General features: G+C 35.7%; 3 protein-coding genes across 4 annotated transcripts; 2 read left to right on the top strand and 1 right to left on the bottom strand.

The window, feature by feature from the left end:
• The first annotated feature begins 306 nt into the window (after positions 1-306).
• Positions 307-2,892, top strand: LOC143352476 (transmembrane protein 39A). 2 transcript variants are annotated; one of them, XM_076784992.1, is made up of 7 exons: positions 307-1,079; positions 1,157-1,296; positions 1,371-1,469; positions 1,559-1,665; positions 1,739-1,991; positions 2,072-2,279; positions 2,357-2,892. In XM_076784992.1, exons 1-7 carry the CDS (start codon positions 753-755, stop codon positions 2,609-2,611), a joined length of 1,389 nt encoding a protein of 462 aa, XP_076641107.1. In that variant the 5' UTR covers positions 307-752; the 3' UTR covers positions 2,612-2,892. The 2 variants fall into 2 exon arrangements, with proteins under 2 accessions (XP_076641107.1, XP_076641106.1); XM_076784991.1 differs by having other exon boundaries at positions 308-1,079; positions 1,556-1,665.
• A 459-nt stretch (positions 2,893-3,351) lies between these two features.
• Positions 3,352-7,447, bottom strand: LOC143352477 (chymotrypsin-2-like). Its single transcript, XM_076784993.1, has 5 exons — positions 7,367-7,447; positions 7,013-7,166; positions 5,795-6,056; positions 5,012-5,152; positions 3,352-4,661 (listed from the first exon to the last, which is right to left on the bottom strand). Exons 1-5 carry the CDS (start codon positions 7,416-7,418, stop codon positions 4,425-4,427), a joined length of 846 nt encoding a protein of 281 aa, XP_076641108.1. The 5' UTR covers positions 7,419-7,447; the 3' UTR covers positions 3,352-4,424.
• A 1,635-nt stretch (positions 7,448-9,082) lies between these two features.
• Positions 9,083-20,434, top strand: LOC143352475 (uncharacterized). Its single transcript, XM_076784989.1, has 9 exons — positions 9,083-9,243; positions 9,451-9,735; positions 10,795-11,068; positions 13,547-13,748; positions 14,265-14,449; positions 15,293-15,488; positions 15,552-15,764; positions 15,924-16,172; positions 19,770-20,434. Exons 1-9 carry the CDS (start codon positions 9,089-9,091, stop codon positions 19,919-19,921), a joined length of 1,911 nt encoding a protein of 636 aa, XP_076641104.1. The 5' UTR covers positions 9,083-9,088; the 3' UTR covers positions 19,922-20,434.
• Positions 20,435-22,767: the final 2,333 nt, after the last annotated feature.

Below are 22,767 nucleotides of genomic sequence, written 5' to 3'. Positions count from 1 at the left end.
AAAACTTTATCAACATTTTCTTTATTTAAAAAGATGAAGTATCTACCGCATAGCTCCCAAACGTGCATATTGCTTACAAGTAAAAGTTACTTTTATCGTTTATTTTATAATCCTTTAGAATAATTGACGATTCGAATTTATATTAAAAATAATATATAAGATGTCCCAGAAAGAGTATAGGAAAAAAGGGTGATTCCTGAAGTGGTTTTAAATACTTTTTCCCTTTGTCAATCCGCGCCGAAACGCTTTGTTTTCGAGTTATTAACGACAAACACTGTCCAATCAGAGCATGGCTTCAGCGGATGGGATTCCGACTCGGTGACAGTGGTGACAGGTGCCGCTGAGCTGTCTCTAATTCGTGTCTGAAGCAAAAACAAACATTATGGAATAATAATTCTAGTACTCACTGAAATTTGATTGCTATTATCTGAAAGAAGAATCATTTGTGTCGATGTTGATAACATACCTTTTTTCCATAAAGTTCCTAGTGTAATTTTACAGTTTTTAAAAGTATTAGTACATGTAACAGTTTAAACACATTTACTTAGAGAAATAGAAGTTATTATATTCCGCCTATTATAAATTTTGTGCATTACGTTTCCCTAATATGACTAAAATCATAGGACGGTGAAAACTGTCACACTTTCGCTGATCTTGTTATCATGCGAGCACAATAAGTTCTCATAAGGTTATATTTACCTATCCACATTTACTATTTACAAGAGAATATTTGGTATGTAAACTCAGACAATATGCCTGGTGGAAGACGCAATGGTGCTAGTCGAAATGGTCAGACTAAATCACATACTAGTTTCTCTGGCGGTACAAATACAACAGTAAGAAGTAATAGTGGAGAAAGAATAGCTGGATGTGGTGCAGACGATAAAAAGTCAGAGGACTTGTGTGGAATAAAAACATTAGTACCAAAACATGCACCTCTACCAATTATACCTGTCGATGGACACTTGACGTTTGAAGCATTGTCTTTGGCTGTGTCGCTTGTTGCAGCTTCGTTACAAATGCTTAATTTATATAGAACTGTATGGTGGTTACCTCATTCGTACAACAATTATAGTATGGTATGCTCTATTATATATCTAATATTTATTTATCACCATACAAGATTATATTGTTGATTATTTTCACTTTGTTTCAGAATTTTTATTTAATAGATCCTTACTTAATCATTTTCATTGTGACTATGATGGCACGACAATTTATTTATTTATTATTACACAGACTTATTGATATGTCATCACCAGTTCGTTGGCTGCCCACTGCTCAAAAAGTCATGAGGTATTATTTATTATTCACTACAACTGATTGCATGTACATATGTTATTTATAATATATTATTTACTATTTTACAGGATAATCCTTTTAATTATTGTAATGAGTGTATTGTGCTGGTGTTTGTATCACATGGCTGAAAGACATAGTTCTATGAAAATTTTTTACCTATGTTATCCGTATGTATATTACAGCATATCTGTTCATAATGTTACTAAATACGGTAAATATGAAAGGTTTGTTTAATTTATCTACTTTGTTTCAGAAGTTTAGCCGTGTATTTTGTAATGTTTGGCATGAGTGCAGCACCTTTCTTTAATATATCAGGGACACCTATATGCAACAAAGATGATAAAAAAATAAGATATCCTCTAGGTTTGTAATAGCAATTTCTAAGAGAGGTGTTATATACTGTACATTCAATTCGAAATATCTGTCTTTTACATAGATGAACCATTTCATAATTGCTCATTGAATGCATCTGCGATCAGAGCAGAAGTTTCAACACTCAGGTCTGATTTTAATCGTCGTTTGAAAAGAGCTTTATTTACATCTTCCAGTAGTGCTTACATATGTGGTATTGCACCTATTATATTTGTACCGCAGTATTTACATTTTAATGTTTCCTGCGTTGTTCAACATGTTATTATGTTTTGGATTGGAAAAATAAGTGCTCACTTTTGTCAAGCTTATCCAGTTAGGTGCGTACTTGATTTCAACGTGCGAACGTTGCATTAGAACCTTCATTTGCAGAAAATTGATGAATACTCTAATTGTTTAGGTATTGCGACGTGTTACATTGTGCAGCATTGCACCTAGGTCGGTGGGTTAAAATTGGAAACCGTAATAATCAAACTTACGCACAAACATGGAATGATTCAGTTTTATGGCCTCATGGTTCAGTGGTGAGGCACAATAAAGAGACTTATCGCTCTGAAGGCGCATGTACAGTAGCGGAACCTGGAAACTCAAATCATTACAGATTTTATGTATGTTATATAAATACCGATTATATTTTAAAACTATTCCATTGTCACATATTTATGATTTTCATTATTTTATACAGGCGTTATTTAGTAATCCGACGATGCTACTTTTGTCACTATTAGGACTACAGCTTTTACTTGTGGTCACACAACTGTTCATTCTTCTATATACTACCGACTGGTATCAAGTATTATCAACAACACTGCTCCTCCTCATCAATTACTATCCCTTATTTAAAATAGCTAGAGATTATCTTATTTGTTGGCATGCATATTATGTTGAGCAAATTATACAAGAAAAATCACAAATGTGTTCAAACCCTGGTATTCAATAAACGAACGAAAAGTATAAAATTATGTAATAATATATTTTTCTTTCAATATCGTTAGTATTATTCTATTTCTGCTAAAAATTACATTTCTAGTGTAGAAATTTGTATTATATTGTAAGGACATGGTTTCCTAAATTTGTATGAGTGTTTTGGAACCCGCTTCCGGAAACAGTCATTTTTCGTGACTCTATTCACTTGTGCGTTCTCTAATTACATAAATCTTAATTTATTTATCCATCAATTTTCCATGAGTAAAAATTTCCTAACGAACATGTGAGCTACTGTTCTATTATAATATTTAACACGATTTACAACTTGTGTATCACAAAAAATTATGAAAGAAAAAATATTATTCAGGCCATCATGTTTTACGCATTGATTTATGAATTTTGTTGTTAAATATCATTTGATCTTATTATTAACTGCAGAATGTAGTGGTAAAATTTGAACAGAAACCTGTGGAACACTCTATAGATTAAGTAATAACAGTAACAATTATCACATTGTCTTGTAATATTGGCATATTGTAAATGAGACTTTTATACTACTGACATAAAAGTATGAAGGTCACATGAAATCTTATTGTAATATTGCAGTTAGCGTGTATAACAAACGATTACGAGATTATTGTCGCAAAAAGAGTTGTTTGTCACATGAATTATTTTCGTGTGTTGCGGTATTTTTCGAATGGAACAATTTGTTTTTTAACGTACAAATGATACATCATTGAAATAATAAGATGATTCACTGTGAAAGAATAATGTTTATTATTCAAATTCTATTCTTGAAGAAATCGGGTTTGGATACAGTTTAACGCATTTGTTATTGACCAGATATTTTTGCGCGCTGCACTAAAGAGACGTTGGTGGGGGGAAGAGGCAGCTCAGGGGCTCCTACCGTGCCCATCGTTGACTTAAATAAATAGTAATTTTTTAACACTAAACCTACCAACGCGCGGTCTAATGACCGTTTTTGAAATTTCGTTTAGAATTTCTTGTATATAATGTTACTGTATCGTCATGTAACTTATTGACTTTTCCTATAATATCATAAAACCCATTTTTCAATATTCACAACTTTCTTTATTGTTTACTTTCCGAAAAAATTTCATGTCTTTCTATATTAAGATACATATTTTTTTTTGAAGCGGTCATTTGACCGCTCATGGTAGGATTAGGTATACATGAAATGTCGGTAGGTTTAGTGTTAATATACTCTAATTTATTGATCCAATTAATAGAAATCTTGATAAAAAGTTAACGCAGTGGGTCCACCATACATTTAATTATAGTTTTTAAACTGAACAATGTGTTTTTTACATGTATATAAGATTAATAAATACATTATTTATTAAAACAGAAGTTTTAGAATTAATTTTTTTAATTAATAATTAATTAAAAAACTACAAGCAAAATAAATCCTATACTGATTTTTGACGGAGGTTTGTAATAATTGTCCTCACAATTTCACATTACGAGGAACTAAATAATACTAGAAAAATTATTTAGTCGATCTTGTGGAATGAAATATACCATCTTGGTTTTTCGCTGACATTAACATATGTATTTATATGTTGCAGCGTTTGTTTCAGCGATAGCCTCCATAGTTATAACATTTATTAAATGTAACATATCCCCTTATAAGGGTATGGAAAAAAATATTATCTCGGGAAAATTGTCAACTCTTCAAATACACTACTATGCGTTATAATTTTAAATGATAATGTACAAAGATGTACATAGTTTGATTTTCTTTACGAGAAATGCAAAATCGTGATTTTCACATCTATTTGACGTGAAGTAAAACGAGATCTTTTTTATGCAAAGAAGTGTAAGTACATCGCTGTTGCCAGTAATATCGGAATCCACGTTTTCGAAACTATGTTAGCTGAACCATGGATATGATCACCAATCGATTCTGCATTACTTATTATCCACGATTTATAAGAATACACTCTGGTATACACATCAGGCGCTCCACGACCACATGGTATACCAAACGAAACGATTCCAACTTGTTTACCATCTACAACCAACGGTCCGCCAGAGTCACCCTGAAATGAATTACGTTATTAAATGTGAGGCACAGTCTATTACAGAAAATAAAAAAATCCTTCGTGCAGGTAATTAATTCGATGCTCAACAATAGTTAACAAATAAAGATAATAGGATTGATAAGCAGTAAGCGATTTGTCATTATATACTTGAATGCGCAGAAGACAAAAATACTTATACTTTAATAGCCACATTATTTTTACGAAAACACGTATTGGTGGGCAGAATATTGTTGCAATATGAAAAATGTTACAATTTGTACTTATGCCTAATTCCTTTGCTAAACAGTAAATTATTCATCATTATAGTTTCTTTCATAGTCACAGTTATTAATTAATGTAATACGCACATTGCAAACACCCTCGTACTGCTTTGTAAACGTGCAAATCTGAGATTCCTTTACGTTCCCTTGCCATATAGTCTTGCATACGTCTTGTGATAATATCTTCAATGTAATTTCTTGTAAAAAAGGTGAAACTTGTCCACCTGCCTGTGGAAAGAATTTTTGGAATTAGAATTTCTAGTGTACTACAACATTTTAAAAATTATTTACACTGAATGATTCACACTAAAGAAGAAAAAAACTATCAACGTCGCATGAAATATTATTATTTTAGTTAGAATTTGGAAATACAGAGTTTTCTCGATATATGTTCACAACACGGGTCTACCAAGGGACATATATCGGCTAGAAGATACTATTCTTTGATACACTACCGAACGTAGAAAACGACAGCGAAGCTTGAGTGGCTTCGGTTGTTGAGGAATGTAACATAATACGGGTCGGGTATCTCGGTGTGAGATCATCGGAATTATATCATAATTGGTATCATTTTCATTAGAACAATGCCACGGAAAAGTCCCATAAAAAAATAATGAAAAATAAAGAAGTTTTGTTATTGGATTAGTAGTGGTCTCTTGGTCACACACCGACATACCCGACACGTATTATGTTTACACTCCTTGACAACCGAGGCCACTCGAGCTTTGGGGCGGCTTACGGGGTATATGTACCCACAGCAGTGGGGATAGTTCTGAGACTTTTATCGGCTAAATATTTGAGACATATATCGAATAAAGACTGTATTGAGGAAAATTGTATACGTTTCAATCAGATTGTAGGTGGACTTACAGAAAGTTTTCCCCAGCCAGTGACAACAGCATTTGTATTCGGTGCAACGTAATCTACGGATGCAAGAGGGATTGGTTCAATACGACTGGTATTAAATGAAATCCTGTCATTCAACCTTATTAAACCGATATCATTGCGAAGTAGTTGACTGTCGTAGCCAGAGTGCCAAATTAATTGCTTTGCAGAATATGAAACTCCGGGATTCGTTGATGAGGATAAATAATAGGTTCCAACAATCACTTCGTACTTGGTTACATCTTGTCTGCAGAAATGTATTGCATGGTTAATAGAAGTAAAATAAAATGAAAAGACTTTATACATTTTGAAAAATCGGCTGTGATGTTTTGCGTATTTCGAACACTTATAGACCTGTATAAGATATAGAAAGTGATAAGATATCAATGATATCAGCGGAAATGTTATTCAATAAGTTAGATTGCAATACATTGGGATAAGCTTGTCTGAAAGTAAAAAGATAGTTCTCTTATATTCGCAAAAGAAACTTTATTAACAAACATATATTAACAATTGAAATAGGCATTTCATACATTAATCATAATTTGCGTTTACATTACATTATCATACATTAATCATATTACTAATATATTTGCGATATTTATAAGATATCTATCTATAAGAATATTTACTGATTTACATATAAAATAGTTTGAACAGTATTGTTAGAAAAAAATGTTACACGTTCAAATGTCTTTGAAAAGTTTGAAAAATTTGTTTCGTTACTGAAACCATCATTTTTTAGTCGTTTTTCGAGTTCTGAATGGGAGGTGAGCCGCCAACTTTACAGTAGCATAAGTTACACCATGAGGACTTTATACGTCCGAATTTGTTCCTTATCTTTGTTCCATAAAACAGTGGAAAAAAATCGTACGTCAATTTGTAAGGAGTGGTAATAAAGAGGAGGCTTCAATCTTCAAATGTATGGCAGTTTCATTTACGAAATAAATTTTTGAAACTTTTCGAAGTCGTTTATTTTTTAGGAAAAAATAAGTTCAACTTCCCACCCGTTGCTATCATGTAAAAAATAGAAGCTTCGAAATGAGTCCTTATGGTTGTACTAGTTGTTTTTACGAAATTATTACAATTTAAATATCGATGATTTTAGAGAGTCGGAAATGTAGTGTTTAAACACTTTGTGGATCCACTGCATGTGCGGCATCATTAATAAATGTAGGTACATACTTTCTGGTAGAAACTCACCTATAAATGCAATGAGCAGCAGTTAGGATTAAGTGTTCCGAAATGATGGATCCTCCGCACATAAAGTTCTTCTCCACTTTTATTATTGCTTGGTAAGGATACATTCCTTGTTGCGCATCGTGCCCTCCAACGATTCGAGGGATCAGCGACGCTCCTGGAAGTATACACAATTGATTCTATGTTGCCTATAATTATTTGAGGTCGTACGAATACCAAGAAACAACGCTCAAAACAAACTGTCACTTATAGAGAACGCAAAAATTACGAAAGTGATAATTCCAATACACGCAATAATAAATTCACTAGTACCGCGTTACTGATTTTCGCTATATTGCGGAATATAAAAAATAATACCATGGACACCGATAGTCCAACCGAGGATTAAAAGAATAGCTCTCGTGTGCATAGTGCTACTAACTGAAAATGTTACAGTTCCGCTTATCTGTACATAAACCTTTAAATATATACATACCTGTAATCTAACCGATACTTATCTTATTTTTGCAATATCTTTTTCCTAATAAATCTCTTATCTGTATAACGTGGCAGATTTGGAGGTACGAAGTAATGAAAATTATTGGGAAATATGAATTAAATATGGAAATATGGAAATATGAATTTTTGTCGATAGTACTTGAATTAGAAAAATTATTGAATTTGGATGAGGAAGTAATACATGCATCCAAAAAGATAGCCGTACTGTAGAAAACTATTAGAAAGCTTAAAGGTTTCTTGAAGCGCATTTCTTAGAGACCATTTATTATTATTAATGAAGTAGACTACAAATATTTCTACTAAATATATTTGTTTACAGCAGTGACGAGCAACCCGCGGACTGCAGTGGGCCAAACACTATATTAAATACTTAAATATACTATCAAATAATTTCAGTCTGTGGGATGTATTTGTTATTTCTTACAAAGATTGACAATGAAACGTTTTTGTTTATTTGATCTATTATTTTTCATTATTAGATAATATATTGTAAAAATATTTTCAACAATAGTTACTCAGTATTCAGCTAACGATAAATTGTATTAATGATGATTTGCATACAAGTTTTCACGCAATAGAAAATAAAGGTGACAAATTTTTGTTATGAAATCGTATAATTTTTTTTTATTCAAATCGATGCATCTCTGTATACTTTTTGAAAAAGTATTGAGGTACTTATGGCGATAATTGAATAGTTTAGAAGTTATGATTTTTGTTCCGAACACGCCCGCGCCAGTTGCTCATCACTGGTTTACGGTATCCAAGGCTTCCAAATTGTAAAAATGTCGAAAAAGTACTTACAATATCAAACATAGTATCTTTCTCATATCAGGCGTTCCCAGAAATGTACGATATAGAAATGTGAAAAGTATAGATTAGATTAAATATATACCTATCTGTAGCATTCGTATCTACGAAATTAGAAATTGGAAAATGAATCCATTTATTCTTTTTTTTTTATTTCTCTCTCTCTCTCTCTCTCTCTCTCTCTCTCTCTCTCTCTCTAGCATCTTGCAAGAATACGAAAATATAATTACAGTCGTTCTTACTGCATGGGAATTATGAAATGATAAGAAAACATTGGCGAATAAATGAAACGATAAGAAAATAACTACATCATAATAATTAATCTTAAGTCAAAATTAAACATTCTGGAGGATAACAACGTAATTATTGTTTCAAAAAGCTTATATAAGAAGAAATTGTATTCTAGCACCACAAGCAAAATGAAGATCATCGGGGGTGCACTTTTGTGTTCTGTGATCCTCGTTTTAGGTATGAACATTTTTACTGTTTCATTCGAATGTTATTAGCGGATGAAGTCAACGTATAAAATTTAGACAAAAGCTTTATTCGGTCTATTTACATGCTCGTTTTTAGTTAATCAAAACCGATTATTTCAGGGCATGGAAACGGATATTATTGTAAATGTTTCAATATCCTGTAACCATAAATAATTAATTCAACAGAAAACCCGTTTAACATATTCTTTTTAATAGTATTTGTTAATTTTCAATTCTAGGTGCAGGCGGTGTATCGGGTTCGGACATAGTGGCTGGATATGTATCTGGACTCAGTGGAATGCCATCTATAAACGAGACAAACTGTCTGAATTATGAATTGCGTAACAATCCTTCTTTGTCGAACGCCTTGGAGTGTGCACGCACCTGCACGGGGGGTAAACCGAAGACTTGTTACTACAAATTCGTGGTCGAACGGTATCCTGTCCATGGCCAGTAAGCAAAAATAGGGTTTTACATTTTCTTATGTACAGTGGATCCAAAAAAGTACACTTGGAAGACTAAATTTCTGATTCTCCAGAAATTGTCCATATTTGAACCAAGATGATTTCGTTGAAAAAAAAAATAGTACAATAATCAATTTGGACGAAAGTGTACCTTCAACTCTTGAACAGACGAATTAATGTGCAAATTATTTCGTAGGGCATGCCAATTCTGCAATCCAGATGCCAGTACCAATATTTGTCCCAATTGCCAGTGCGTGTTAGCCGACGGAGTGCAGCGGAATCTTTTGTCTGTGAACAGAATGTGTCCGGGACCAAGTATACAAGTTTGCTTAGGGGATCTCGTTGTGGTTGATGTTGAAAATAAGATTTCAGAGGAACACATCACGATTCATTGGCACGGAGTGTTTCAGCAGGGCAGTCAATATTACGATGGAGTACCATTCGTTACTCAGTGTCCGATTCCGGCTGGAGACACGTTTAGGTAATTGATTGCATGCAAGTTATACAAAATTCTAAAACTTAAGTTACCAAAGTACTGCTAATGACAAGTAAATGAACAGCTTTCTGTGTACTTAATTTTTTTCCCCTTTTTTGGAGTTCATCAGGTATAAAAAGATTTATATAATAAAATACACGACCAATCTTTTCAACTCTCGTTGACACACTATCGATTTCAGATCATGAAAGAATCGTTGAACATTGTCTACAACATTTTCGAATAGAATATTTACAGTGAAAAGAAAATATAATCTAGAAGGATAGAATATTCAAAAATATGTATTTGTCTCCGAAATTATTCATAAGTTACTATTCTAAGTGAATTAACGAACGAATTCTATGAAATTGGTTTCCTCCAATTATTATATGGATTTTCAATTTTCAGTCAATGCAAATTTTATTTCGAACAACCATTTGTTCGGTACTCGTGTTGACGTTAGAGATAAGAGTCGCTTAAACGTCAAGAAATATCACGCATTTGAAGGACAGGGTTACTTACCTCTTCATAAAATGACAATGCACGTTGCGCTCCGTGACGATTTTTATTGCAATACATTCTTCGAATATGCACCTTTCGACTGATACTAATTTTAATACGCTTTGTGTCCCGTTCAGCGTCCACAACTAATTTTAGTTGTTTTTAGTCAAAATCAATCGAATTACATAAACTACTTCTTTCTAAATCAATCCTTCGCATTGTTGGACTATTTGAAATTACTTAAAAAATTCCATTAGCTATTATAATTTTGTTTTTTTTCGAAATTCTGTCGGATTGAATGTGGTATCGAAAAATATTGAAAAGCGCTGAGAAGTTCTAGCAAAAATTGCATGCATAACTATACTTGATAACTTTGATAATAGTTTACTAAAACGGGGTGTCGAATACAAACATTTTCATTAAGTCAGCTGCGAGACAAAAAAGATTGTCAAACTATGCTTCTTCCCGAGAAGTAAATTAATTCACGTTGCAAAGTATTACAGTCGAACGTTTATGTTGTGAAGCGTGTACAACGGAGTAATCAAAACATTCTATTTCTTAAAGGTACCAATTTTACGCGAACAACAGCGGCACTCATTTTTGGCATTCGCATGTCGGGTTGCAGAAGATGAATAGTCTCGCTGGTAGCCTTATTATTCGGGAACCGGCGGAAGAAGATCCTAATAGCAATCTTTACGATTACGATTTGGCAAATCACGTGGTCTTCATTAACGATTGGATGATTGAAAACGCCATTGAACGTTTCCCGGGTCGTACAGCGGGAATAACTGGTCAGATTCCTGATAATCTACTAATTAATGGAAAGGGAAAATATAAGGTAAGCTTAGTACTTGTGTTTGGTATGTCACAAGAAATACCAAATAGTAAAATTACAGTGAAGTCTTTATCTAAGTCCAACTACTACGTACCGTCCATTAAGCCACTAAATAAAGTTCAAATTATATCGTGTTTAGTGTCATCTTAAACAGAAAAATGTCACGAATAAGTTGGTCAAAGTCCCATAAAAAATAATGAAAAACAAAGAAGTTTTGTAATTGGATTAGTAGTGGTTCACACCGAACACCCGACCCGGTATCGGATTACGCGGCATGTTTACACTTTACACTGCTCATCGACCGAGGCAGCTAAAGCAGTTCGACCCTTCGCGGGGTATGCCCCCCAATGGTGGGAATAGGCGAACTAAGATCGTGTTGCTCCGTTCGGCCTTGTAGATCAAGACTTTCCTGTATACATATGTGCCTAACCCCTTGTCCTACAAGTGGGACTCGTGGTAAGAAATTTGGTCAAAAACGATAAGCACGAGCCTGACCCGTGGTACCTCGTTCTGATCAAACGTAAACAACACGACTCCGGCTCGTGGCTCGCGATATACATACCACGTATATGTATCGCGAGTATAAATGGCTCGACGCGTAATCGATAGGGGTGTGCGAGAACCCGAAATATCGGGAACCCGATGGTTGGGATGAGTCGGGTCGGGTTCCCGAAAATTTCGAGAATATAACACATATTTCATATATATGACACTTGAAAATAATTCACGATTCTTTAGGGAATCCCGATTATTTCGAGAATCCCGACTTTTTCAAGAATCTCGAAATTTTCGGGTACCCGTCCCGAACCCGAAAAAATGTCGTGTTTCCGACCCGACCCGATATTTTGGGTTCTCGCACAACCCTAGTAACCGACCTTCTTGTTTACTGTGGCCCGAGAAATCGGGAGTTAGCGGGTAGAACAAGGGGTTAACTTTGTACGAGGGATCGAAATGAACAGTTATCGTTACGTTTTTATGAACATTCTGTTCGACCTTATACGTTTCGTTGAAGAAAATACTTGCGCCTGTGGAAATTTTATGAAAAGAAATGTTACCCTTAACAATTCTTTCAAAGAGTTTTCTCACGGTATAGATGCTTCAAGATCTGTATAACAAAAGTTCCATGAAAACAAGTTATTTTAGAACTTTTATTACCTCTCGTACGCTCCTCAGAAATAGTTGCGCAGAATATCCTGTCATAGTTTTTATCCATTCTCGGTCTATACTTCAGTTTGACCAATAGTAGAAAAATAAAAAACTTTGCAGTATCAAAAAGCTAAAATAAAACATTCTTTCTTTTTAACTCCCTCAAACTCTACAATTTGTCCCAGAGGACATTCGGTAGATTGTTTTAACAAGATAAGTGAATTTAGCCCGTTGATATTTTCCCAGTAGAAAATATCTTTTTAGAGAACACAATTTTAAGCCTTGTGTAGAAGATCAGTTGGATGCTTCCTGCGTAGTCTTCTAGGCAGGTTTTCTGTGTAGAGCTTCTTTGCTGCTTCGTTTGGATGATTTTCCATTCTGAGTTGGTATCTGTTGCATAGTCGGTTTATCTCCTCTTCCACGGAATTGACCTTGAGGTCCATGCGAATTTGCTCATTTCTCACGTACCACGGTGCATTTACAATGGTTCTAAGGATAATAGATTGTAGTGCTTCAAGTTTGGATATGTGGCTTTTTGCAGCAGTTCCCCAAATTTCTATTCCATAAGTCCATATTGGTTTAATTATAGACTTATATATTAATAGTTTATTGTTCATATTTAATCTTGAATTTTTACATGTAAGCCAGTACATGGTACGTCTTTTTAAGCGGATTTGCTCTATTTTGGTTTTTATATGATGCTTCCAGGTCATTCTTGCATCTAGATGCATGCCTAAGTATTTCACAGTTTCAGTTTGAGGAATAATGGTTCCATTTAGGATGATACGTTAGCGATTTATGCTTTATGTTGGTCGGTGCCGGTTCGTTCCGTTGACGGCCCGTGCCTGTCCGTGCCTGTCCGTGCAGTACAAGTGTGAACGGTTCCATTTAAAACGCATGTTTCAATGTTTGTCGTGTCTCTGATTAGTCTGTGTTTTTCGTTAATAAAGCCGCAGACAACATTTTCGCAAAGGAAAAAGTTACTTCAAATGATCTCAGGAATTATCTGTTTCAAGGAAGTACAACATTTTTGGGACACAATGTATTTATATCTTATAAGATCTATTCGAACTAAAACTTTTACTTCGAGGAACTTTCCCCTACCCGTTCTGATCGGAGCTTATATTGTGAGAACTTTTCTTTAAAAATGGGCGAACGTTCGTCTTGAAAGAAGAACCTTCTGAAAAGTTCAATAACTCTTTCGATCACTGCTTCGTTCTTAGAAGTGTTATTTCGAGATGTTACGTGTTTTACTGTTCATAAATAACTCGGAGCAATATTGAAGAATTGTTGTCGTGTGGAATACTTCTCCTACTTAGGCGTTTTATGATCTAGGATGCGAACGGTAACTCCACAAATACCCCCCTTGAAGTTATCGAAGTGGATGCTAATAAACGTTATCGTTTCCGTATGGTTAACGCTTTCTGTACTACGTGCTCTGGAGAACTTACAATTGAAGGCCACAATCTGACTATCATAGCGACAGATGGTGAATCCGTGAAACCTGTCACCGTGACGTCTATCATTTCGTATGCAGGTATGATATACTTAATACCAACAAAAAAAAAAATACTGGCAATTTAAACGATTAACATGATAACACTCCACGAAATTCAAATACATTTGAACAATTCCAGACCTTGGCGCAACAACCGGGCAAATCCATTTTTCAGTAAAATTGCAGTTATTGAAGTTTTATATATTTCATGCATTACTGACTGTTTAAAGCGGTGGTACTTAACCTGGGGTGCGAGAGAAGTTTCTAAATTTTCGATGGAAAATTTATTTTTCAATAAATAAATCATCTTGCGATAGATGTAATTTTCTAAATAAAGGGTGCGAGAACTTATTTTTAGATTCAAGGGCGTTCCGACCACCGAAAAGGTTAAGAACCACTGGTTTAAAGGAAGAATGAAATAATAATTGTCGAAATCTGGACTTACTCGGTTTTCAATTACCGACGCAATTTCAATGTTCGAAATAGTTACCGTCGTTATCATCGCGCAACTGATAACAATGCTCGGTATTATTTTTCACCTTTCGGTCTACACAGGAGAACGATACGATTTCGTAATAAATACGAATCAAACGCCTGGAGCATACTGGATACAACTCCGAGGGTTGGAATCGTGTGCTCATGATGAAATTCAACAGTTAGCCATACTGCAATACGTTAATGCGTCGACAACACCGTTTACCGAGAAGCCTACTTACAGTGGCGGTCTTGCCAACGGGACCGTAAGTCGTGGTTCATTTTTATCGTTGAACTGCGAATTTTCGAGCAACATAAAAATTGTCTGCATCAACCGCAAGTCACGCAGACATTTATTTCTTTCCTTAATGCAGTGAAATCTCGCTCGTTGCAAGAAACGGGACCGAAAATGCATGCGAGAATCGACGTTGTGCAACCAGAATCGCCAGATCAAGACTTGTTCCCCCACTCTAATTTCCCCTTCTACCGCGCTATTCCCCTATGCTTCCGTCACGGCCCGGTCACGTGACGCGTTTCGTCTCTGTCTTGCATACTCCGGTACTGGCAGAGAGAGGGTAACTTTCTCCCCTCAATTGGTGCTCCCTCCCCTTATCTGGCGACACTGTTTGTAACGCGAGAGGTAACCAATCATAGTGAATCGCAGCATCGATCTTCTTTTGTTCTCACCACGGGCTCCAAAATTTCGAAACATTCGTTGTGGGGGATCGCTACTATGCAACGAACGAGGATTCTGCACAATAAACGAGATTGTAACGAGCAAGGTTCTAGTGTAATTCCACTGAGCTAAAAATACCACAGCAATATTTTCGAATCGTTTCAATATTTTTGCATTCCATCATCAAATTTACGGTCTATTTATCACATTCGCTGTCTAAAATGAAGAATGCACCGTGAACAGTTACGCTAACTAAGAGCGGGAATTCTTTCTGTGATAATTTCTTTTGGAAATAACAAATTTAGCGGTTAAAGAGGAAAGTGACATTTTTCAGAGTTCAATTACTTATTCTCTTTTTCTGTGCCATCTCGATTTTTTAGGGAAGTATTTTATCAGCATTTTTTAATATATAAAATCGTTCCGAAATCTGCAGATACTGAATCCAACAATAGGCAATTGCGAGGCAGAAGTTCCAAATGCAATTTGCGTCAGTCAACTTAAAGATGCTGAGCCGACGGACGCGTATGTTTTGAATTCGGAACCAGACCAGAGATTTTACTTGCCTATATCCGTCATCCATTACGACCAAGAAATATTTTTCAGACCTAACACGTACAAGAAATTTTTAGGTAAGTCTTTCGCGCGAGACTAACATTGTCGTTGTAATTCTGACGTTCTTTCCGGATATGCAGTTCCAGCAGCGTTCAATACCGCTGCCCTACTAATAAGCGGGATCGTATTCGACAATGCCCCGTCACCGATGTTATCTCAATTGGAGGACCTTCCGGAAGATCAATTTTGCGATTCTGAACATTTACCCAAAGACTGTGCCGCGAACTGCACGTGCACGCACGTGATCGACGTTCGGTTAAACGCTACCGTAGAAATTATATTCGTCGATGAGTGTAAGTAATCGATTACTTTTTGCATTAACCCCTTGTCAAATAATGCCAAGTCAGACCCGTGGAGAATACTTCGAACGCAATTTATTAACACGTTGAATGCCGCCCGAATTTTATGCGTTATAAAATAATAATCACTATACGCTACTACTGTAATTATAGTTCACGCACCGTCGACAGAACATCCTTTCCATTTGCACGGATACGCGTTCTACGTCGTCAGTATGGGTCAACCACTTGGTGGTTACAGTGATAATGCTACTAGTGCTGCAGGAATTACTGTCGATTACGTGAAGCAACTTGACGCGAACAATCAGATAGAGAGAAACCTGATTGATCCACCGAAGAAAGATACCATTGCCGTGCCGAATAATGGTTTTGCTATAATTCGATTCCAAGCTGATAATCCAGGTATATATTGACATTCGTTTAATTTAAATGTTTAAGGGGGCAGCACGATTTGCAAACTTAAATCCATATTTTTATGTTAATCAATACTACCACAGGCCTGGGTAACTTGCATCTCGCGAGCCACAGACGACTCCTCTCCCTACTCCTGGGTTCCCCCACCCTGCTTCTGTGGAATGTAGATGTACACGCATATAACCACAATCACGCGGTCACGCGAGGCAAAGCATGAAATAGTTGATAGTGGGGGAAACGGTACACTGGTAGCAGGAGTCGTGAAGCGTAAGCGGGGAAGAAATTGCCGGTCCTGGTGTACCTTATATCAGACCTGTTCAACTTTTTCTTCGTCGCGGGCCACACAGTCCCCATCGTAAATCTGTCCATTTCCCCACTACTTAACCCTTTTAGTGCCGGAGGCCAATATATCGGCCCTTGCTGCACTGGCGAAAAGGGCCAGAGCCGATATATCGGCCCGCACCTTGTAGCGCTTTACTATTCGCATTGCGAGAGAACTCTATCTCAAAATAAATTTATAATACGTTATACAGGCTGGCCCACATAACTCTGAACAGATCAATATCTCGAAAACTATGCCATCGATTTTAAAGTTCTTAGTCTTAAATTGCATGGAACTGAAGGGCCTTTCTGACTACATAAACGTGAAGTGGCCTCCCTTCCCTTTTAACGGGGGAGGGGAGGTACCTTTATAATTTTAAATGGAACCCCCTATAAAATGTTACATATTTAGATTCTACAGGAAAAAACAAGTCAATTTTGTCGGAAACATTTTTTTGTCAGATACTTCCATGATGCGATATAACAGTTTGAAGTTTCGAGTTGTAGTGAAATAGCGTTATGGAATTATACGCGCTTGAGTCCTTTGCTTATTCGTGAAGAAATAAAATGTACTTTAAATGAAATGTTCAAAATGTCCACCACGGGCTTGTAAACATTTATTTACTCGAAACATCAAAGTTGTTCTAACATTTTTTAACATTTCGGGAGTCACTGAAGCGCAAGCGTCACGTATTCTTTGTTTCATATCCTCTTTTGTCGTCGGTGGTTCAAACATAACTTTGTCCTTTACATATCCCCATAAGAAAAAATCTAATGGTGTTAGATCGGGGGATCGAGGAGGCCATTGACGAGGTCCCCCACGACCTATCCATTTGTTCCCAAATTTTTCGTTCAAAAATTGCCTGGTGATGATTGCAAAATGTGGAGGAGCGCCGTCCTGTTGGAACCACATTTCTCTTCTAACGTGCAGTGGCACATCTTCCAAAAGCGCAGGCAAATGATTTTTTAAGAAATCACAATAACTTGCAGATGTTACCGTTTCTTGAAAAAAATAAGGTCCAATCACAAAATCTCCTATTAGGCCACACCAAACATTTAAAGACCATCGATGTTGAAAGGGAACACATCGCATCCAATTTGGGTTTTCCACGGCCCAATAATGCAGATTATGTCTATTCACATGCCCTGAATTCATAAAAGTGGCCTCATCGGAAAAAAGTATTTTGCACAAAAAGTCCTTTTCCACAACACCCTGCAGCCACTCACAAAATCTTACGCGGTGATCGTAATGTGCTATCGAAAGCTCTTGTGATAAAACCATGTGATATGGATGATACTTTTGCCGTTTCAAAATTCGTTGAATTGATGAACGACTAATATGTGATGTTTGTGCAAGTGTACGTTGACTAATATGAGGATTTAATGTAATTGCAGCAAGAATACTGACACTATTATTTTCATTAGTGACAGCTTTAGGTTTATTGCGAGTTTTTTTACACAATTCACCGTGCTCGCGAAGCCGCTTTTCTAAATTATGAAATGTTGCATGACATTTTTTGATCCCATAACGTTCAAAAAACACCTAACGTTAATAACATATTCACTTCTGTGTCAAAAGTAGCTATAATCACAATGTTACTGCTTGAATAACAGCTCTAAACTGAAAACGTTTTCATAGATAAGTGAGTCAAACTCAATAATTGTAAATATTATTGTTCGTGTTTCTTCATGAATAAGCAAAGGACTCAAGCGCGTATAATTCCATAACGCTATTTCCGAGCGCTTCAAGTACCTACAACTCGAAACTTCAAACTGTTATATCTCATCATGGAAGTATCTGACAAAAAAATGTTTCAGACAAAATTGACGTGTTTTTTCCGGTAGAATCTAAATATGTAACATTTTATAGGGGGTTCCATTTAAAATTACAAAGGTACCTCCCCTCCCCCGTTAAAGGGGAAGGGAGGCCACTTCACGTTTATGTAGTCAGAAAGGCCCTCCAGTTCCATGCAATTTAAGACTAAGAACTTTAAAATCGATGGCATAGTTTTCGAGATATTGAGCTGTTCAGAGTTATGTGGGCCACCCTGTATATGGTCTAATTTCATTACGAGAGAATTAAAATAAATAGTGTTTCGGTTTAACCTTCCCTTACATTCTATATGTTATAGTACCTATAACAATTACTTGTTTCGGATGAGATAATCCGTCCGGCGCCTGCCATGTACCTTGGAGCTATTCTTTATGTTTGTTGTGCAATATTATTTATTTTGTTACAAATTTGTTACGAAATGCAAAGTATATACTTTGTAATAAACGGTCTATATAAAGTTATGATAAAAAGATGACTTTTCGTATGTACAATTACGTTTTGAAAGAGAAAACTTAATTTTTCTTTGCTTCATGATCGCTTATACCTTTGTTATTTGTGTAATTTGCAATGAATATAGAAAAATTAGCGTCACTGTTTTATTCTCTATTTCGTCCTTAATACACTGCTTTTTTAATTCTGTAGATATTGCTTTTCGTTTGGTTTTTATGAGCCTTTTTCCAAACCCTAGTAAAATCGTGAAATTCGGCCGGTTATCTTCGCATAGGCACCTCTTTTGCGCTCGGCACTAAAAGGGTTAAAGCACCACCCCAGACTCCTTCTTATGTTATAATATACGATAGGTCCGCGAAAGTCGCTTCCCACCTTAGCGAAAGAAAAAGTGGTGGAACGGGGGCTAACTTTGGCCCGCGGCCGCGAGTTGGACAGGCCTGCATTATATTATTGTAAAGTTAGCAGTTCACCTTTCGTTCAAAATTTAATAAAATAACAAAAAGAGTAGGCAATATATCGGGGAGAATTTGTCAATATCTATTAAAATGCAGAAAGATTAAAATGATACAGATTCTAACAAATCTGCGCCTTGCAGTCCTTGTTTCTTGAATAAGCAACAAACAAAAAAAAATTGTGAAAAATGGTTGAAAAAACAGTGACACTAAATCGCAAGTATTCTATTGTTATGAATGTCCATATATCGTAATGATAGTGTAACAGTATCATAATCTGCCGATGCTATTGATATATCAAGTGTGCTAGTGAACTATACTGGTTTGATATCGAATACGGTATTCCTTCCCTGCAATCTCGTTTTATTGACCTCCAATAATTACACAACCATACTTTGCCAGTGATAAGTTAATCATAGCTGTCGAAGGTTTCACTCACTCATTATTGTATTTTTAAATACAACCTGTAGTTCATTCTTCGCCGTGTTCTCGTGAATGTGACTGACCCTCGGTTTTTCTCTGTTCAAGGATTTTGGATGTTACATTGTCACTTTATTTATCATCAAGCAAGTGGTATGGAAATGGTTATGCGTGTTGGGCAGCAAGAAGATTTACCTCCCACGCCAACGGGATTCCCGAAATGCGGAAATTTTACGCCAGACATAATAAATATTACTTAAAGGTACACGATTACTCTGTTAACAAATCACCATTGACATAAAAAAGGAAGGTAGACGGAATTGTCGGCTATCGCTTATAAGTTTATTTATATTTTGCTTTGTTAACCCTCACACGCTTCTCAACAACAGTTATAGAAAAGATTTTCCCATAAATATTTATCCACTCAGAGTTCAAACGAGCAACTGTCTTTGACTCGAAATCTCATATTTTTAATAAACACATCCACTTACAACACAATTGCAGAGAAATACAAAATTTCACATTATCAAGAACGTGTGAGAGTTAAACAAAAAATTAAAAATATACTATTGACAATATATACTAATGTGTTATTATTGGTAGCAGGCTGTTTTATACACGCATGAAGTCTCAGCTTAAAGGCGTAGTTACAGGAAAACACTGTCGAATTTATGAAATAACATTGTATGTGACTGTTTAATTAAGAATAAAATCGATTCAGTATGACGGATCTGTTTGAGTAATATAATTTTCACTGTACGTGTACAGTCTTGATCTAAGCGCAATCCTCGGATCCGTGCACCGACACAGATTGTGTAAAAAAAGCGAAGGCATACTACATACCGCCAACTAAACCATAAAGAGCTGACCTGATTCGAAACATATAAAAGATATAACATTTGTTTTTGAAAGCGTTAATTATGAATTTAACGAGACTTATTATTAAATATACCATTTTATAATTTATATTTTATACTTATATACTATATTAATATAAAATCTGTATAGTTTGTTATTTCAACGGCGTAGAACAACAGCAGAGAGGTTTTTTTCTTTTATTATCATCTAAAAGTTGTTTTGTTTATCATTTCGTATATTAAATTCACTATTATATGTATAGAGTTTGGTAAAAAATAACTTTCATTTCAGAGCCGGTCGTTTCACCGGTTAAGGTATGAATAGATATACAATAATCTCGGTACATTTATTGCTAAATATGTCTGTACTGTACGGTGCCGGAACGCGTTCATACTATCCACACCGACACGTACCGGATGGGACATGGCGCCGACAGAATATGCTTTGCGAGAATGTTGGGCGGTCAGGCCGGTGCCGATACGTGTCTGTGCGGTGTCGGTACGGTCAGTATAAAGAGTTCCATCTAAAATACATTGGAGAATATTTGTCAATAAATTGGGCTTTAAGCGGCATGTTTACACTTACACTGCTAGTGGAGGGGATAGGCGAACTGACTCAGATCGCGTAGCCTAGTTGCGCTTGGATCAAGGTTTCACCGTAAAACTTTTTATATGCATATTAGGGCTCCACCCCCTGTTCTTGTGTGGCAGAACTTTCTTATATAATAGAGAGATATTTAACACTAAACCTACCACGGCCGGTCAAATTGACCTTTTCAAACTTCTGCGTACAATTTCGTACATACATCATGATCACATCGCTATTTATTTTTACGCATGTAAACAAAAGCATTTATACAATGTATTTTTCGGTATTTATTTCTCGTTTTATTTTTTTTTTTTCCAAGAAATATTTGTATCCTGTCCTACCTACCGCGGCCGGTCAATTTGACTGCACGAGATACTAAACAATCAGTATAAAAGAAAGGCTATTCTTAATGTGGCATGGCCAACTCGGCTGGCGCATCTGTTCATGACCAACCAGTTTTACTTCCTGCAAAAACTAAAGCACGCGAATCCAACGGACCTATAAACTGATTTTTCTCGAAAACGAAATCTTAAATGAAAAAACATTATACTTTTCTTATTTCTCTCGAAATTAAGAGAATCTCTCTGCGGCAGCCATCTTGTGACGTCATACTTGCTTCAGAAAGCGATTTTTCTGCCGAATATTACAAATTACTCCACGATGAGGTAGAAATTCGCAATTTGGGCTCTGTACAGACGTAGATTGGACTTTTAGGAAACACAAGTGACCAATTTTAAACTGCTCATTGCAATATTGAAGCGTCAATTTGTCAAGATTTTTACCCTTGCAAGTTCATATACAGTGACTCACAAAAATATTCGGACACTAGCTATAACTAACTTTACGACTTGATAATTCCTTTGTTAATAAAGCAAACGTCCCGCGGATTGTTTCTAGCAATAAAAGATCTATTAATGTTGATAAACATAAATAATTTATTTGAAAAATATACATAAATTCCATAATAAAAATTAGTAAAAGAAATAATGTACCATTTTTGGTTCACAAAAATATTCGGACAATATTAATTTTTCAATTTAGATAATGTAATTTAGCATTACAAAATTTGTTTAATACTTCGTGGCATAACCATTTTGTTTAAGAACATGTCTTAACCTGTTTGGCATATTGTTTGTAATTTTTTAAAAATATTCAACAGTTATATTCGACCACTCAGTTGCAAGTCTTTGTTTTAATTCAGCTATCGACGTAATTGGGGTTTTTCGAATTTTTCTATCCAATTCATCCCATAAATTCTCGATAGGATTAAGGTCGGGTGATTGGGGCGGCGAATGAAGAATTTTGGGGCAGCGGTATAATCAAAATTCTTGCACAATACGTGACTTGTGCTTGGGGTCGTTGTCTTGGTAAAACTTAGAAGTATTATTAAGCCCCATTTTTTCAGCACTTTGAATTAAATTATTTTTGAGTATATTTAAATAATGATTTTTGTCCATGATACCGCCAATAAACACTAGGTTACCGACTCCATATGACGAAATGCAACCCCAGACCATTACGCTGCCTCCGCCGTGTTTCACTGTACCTCTTGTATTTCCAAAATTAAACTCTTTATTCGCTTTCGGCCACACCATAGTTCTTCCGTCGGAATTGTACAGATTGAATTTGCTTTCATCAGCAAATATGACATCCTTCCACC

This window comes from Halictus rubicundus, chromosome 3 (genome assembly GCF_050948215.1).
Source record: "Halictus rubicundus isolate RS-2024b chromosome 3, iyHalRubi1_principal, whole genome shotgun sequence".
NCBI classification, from domain to species: Eukaryota; Metazoa; Arthropoda; class Insecta; order Hymenoptera; family Halictidae; genus Halictus; species Halictus rubicundus.
This window is presented reverse-complemented; position numbering and strand designations above follow the sequence as displayed.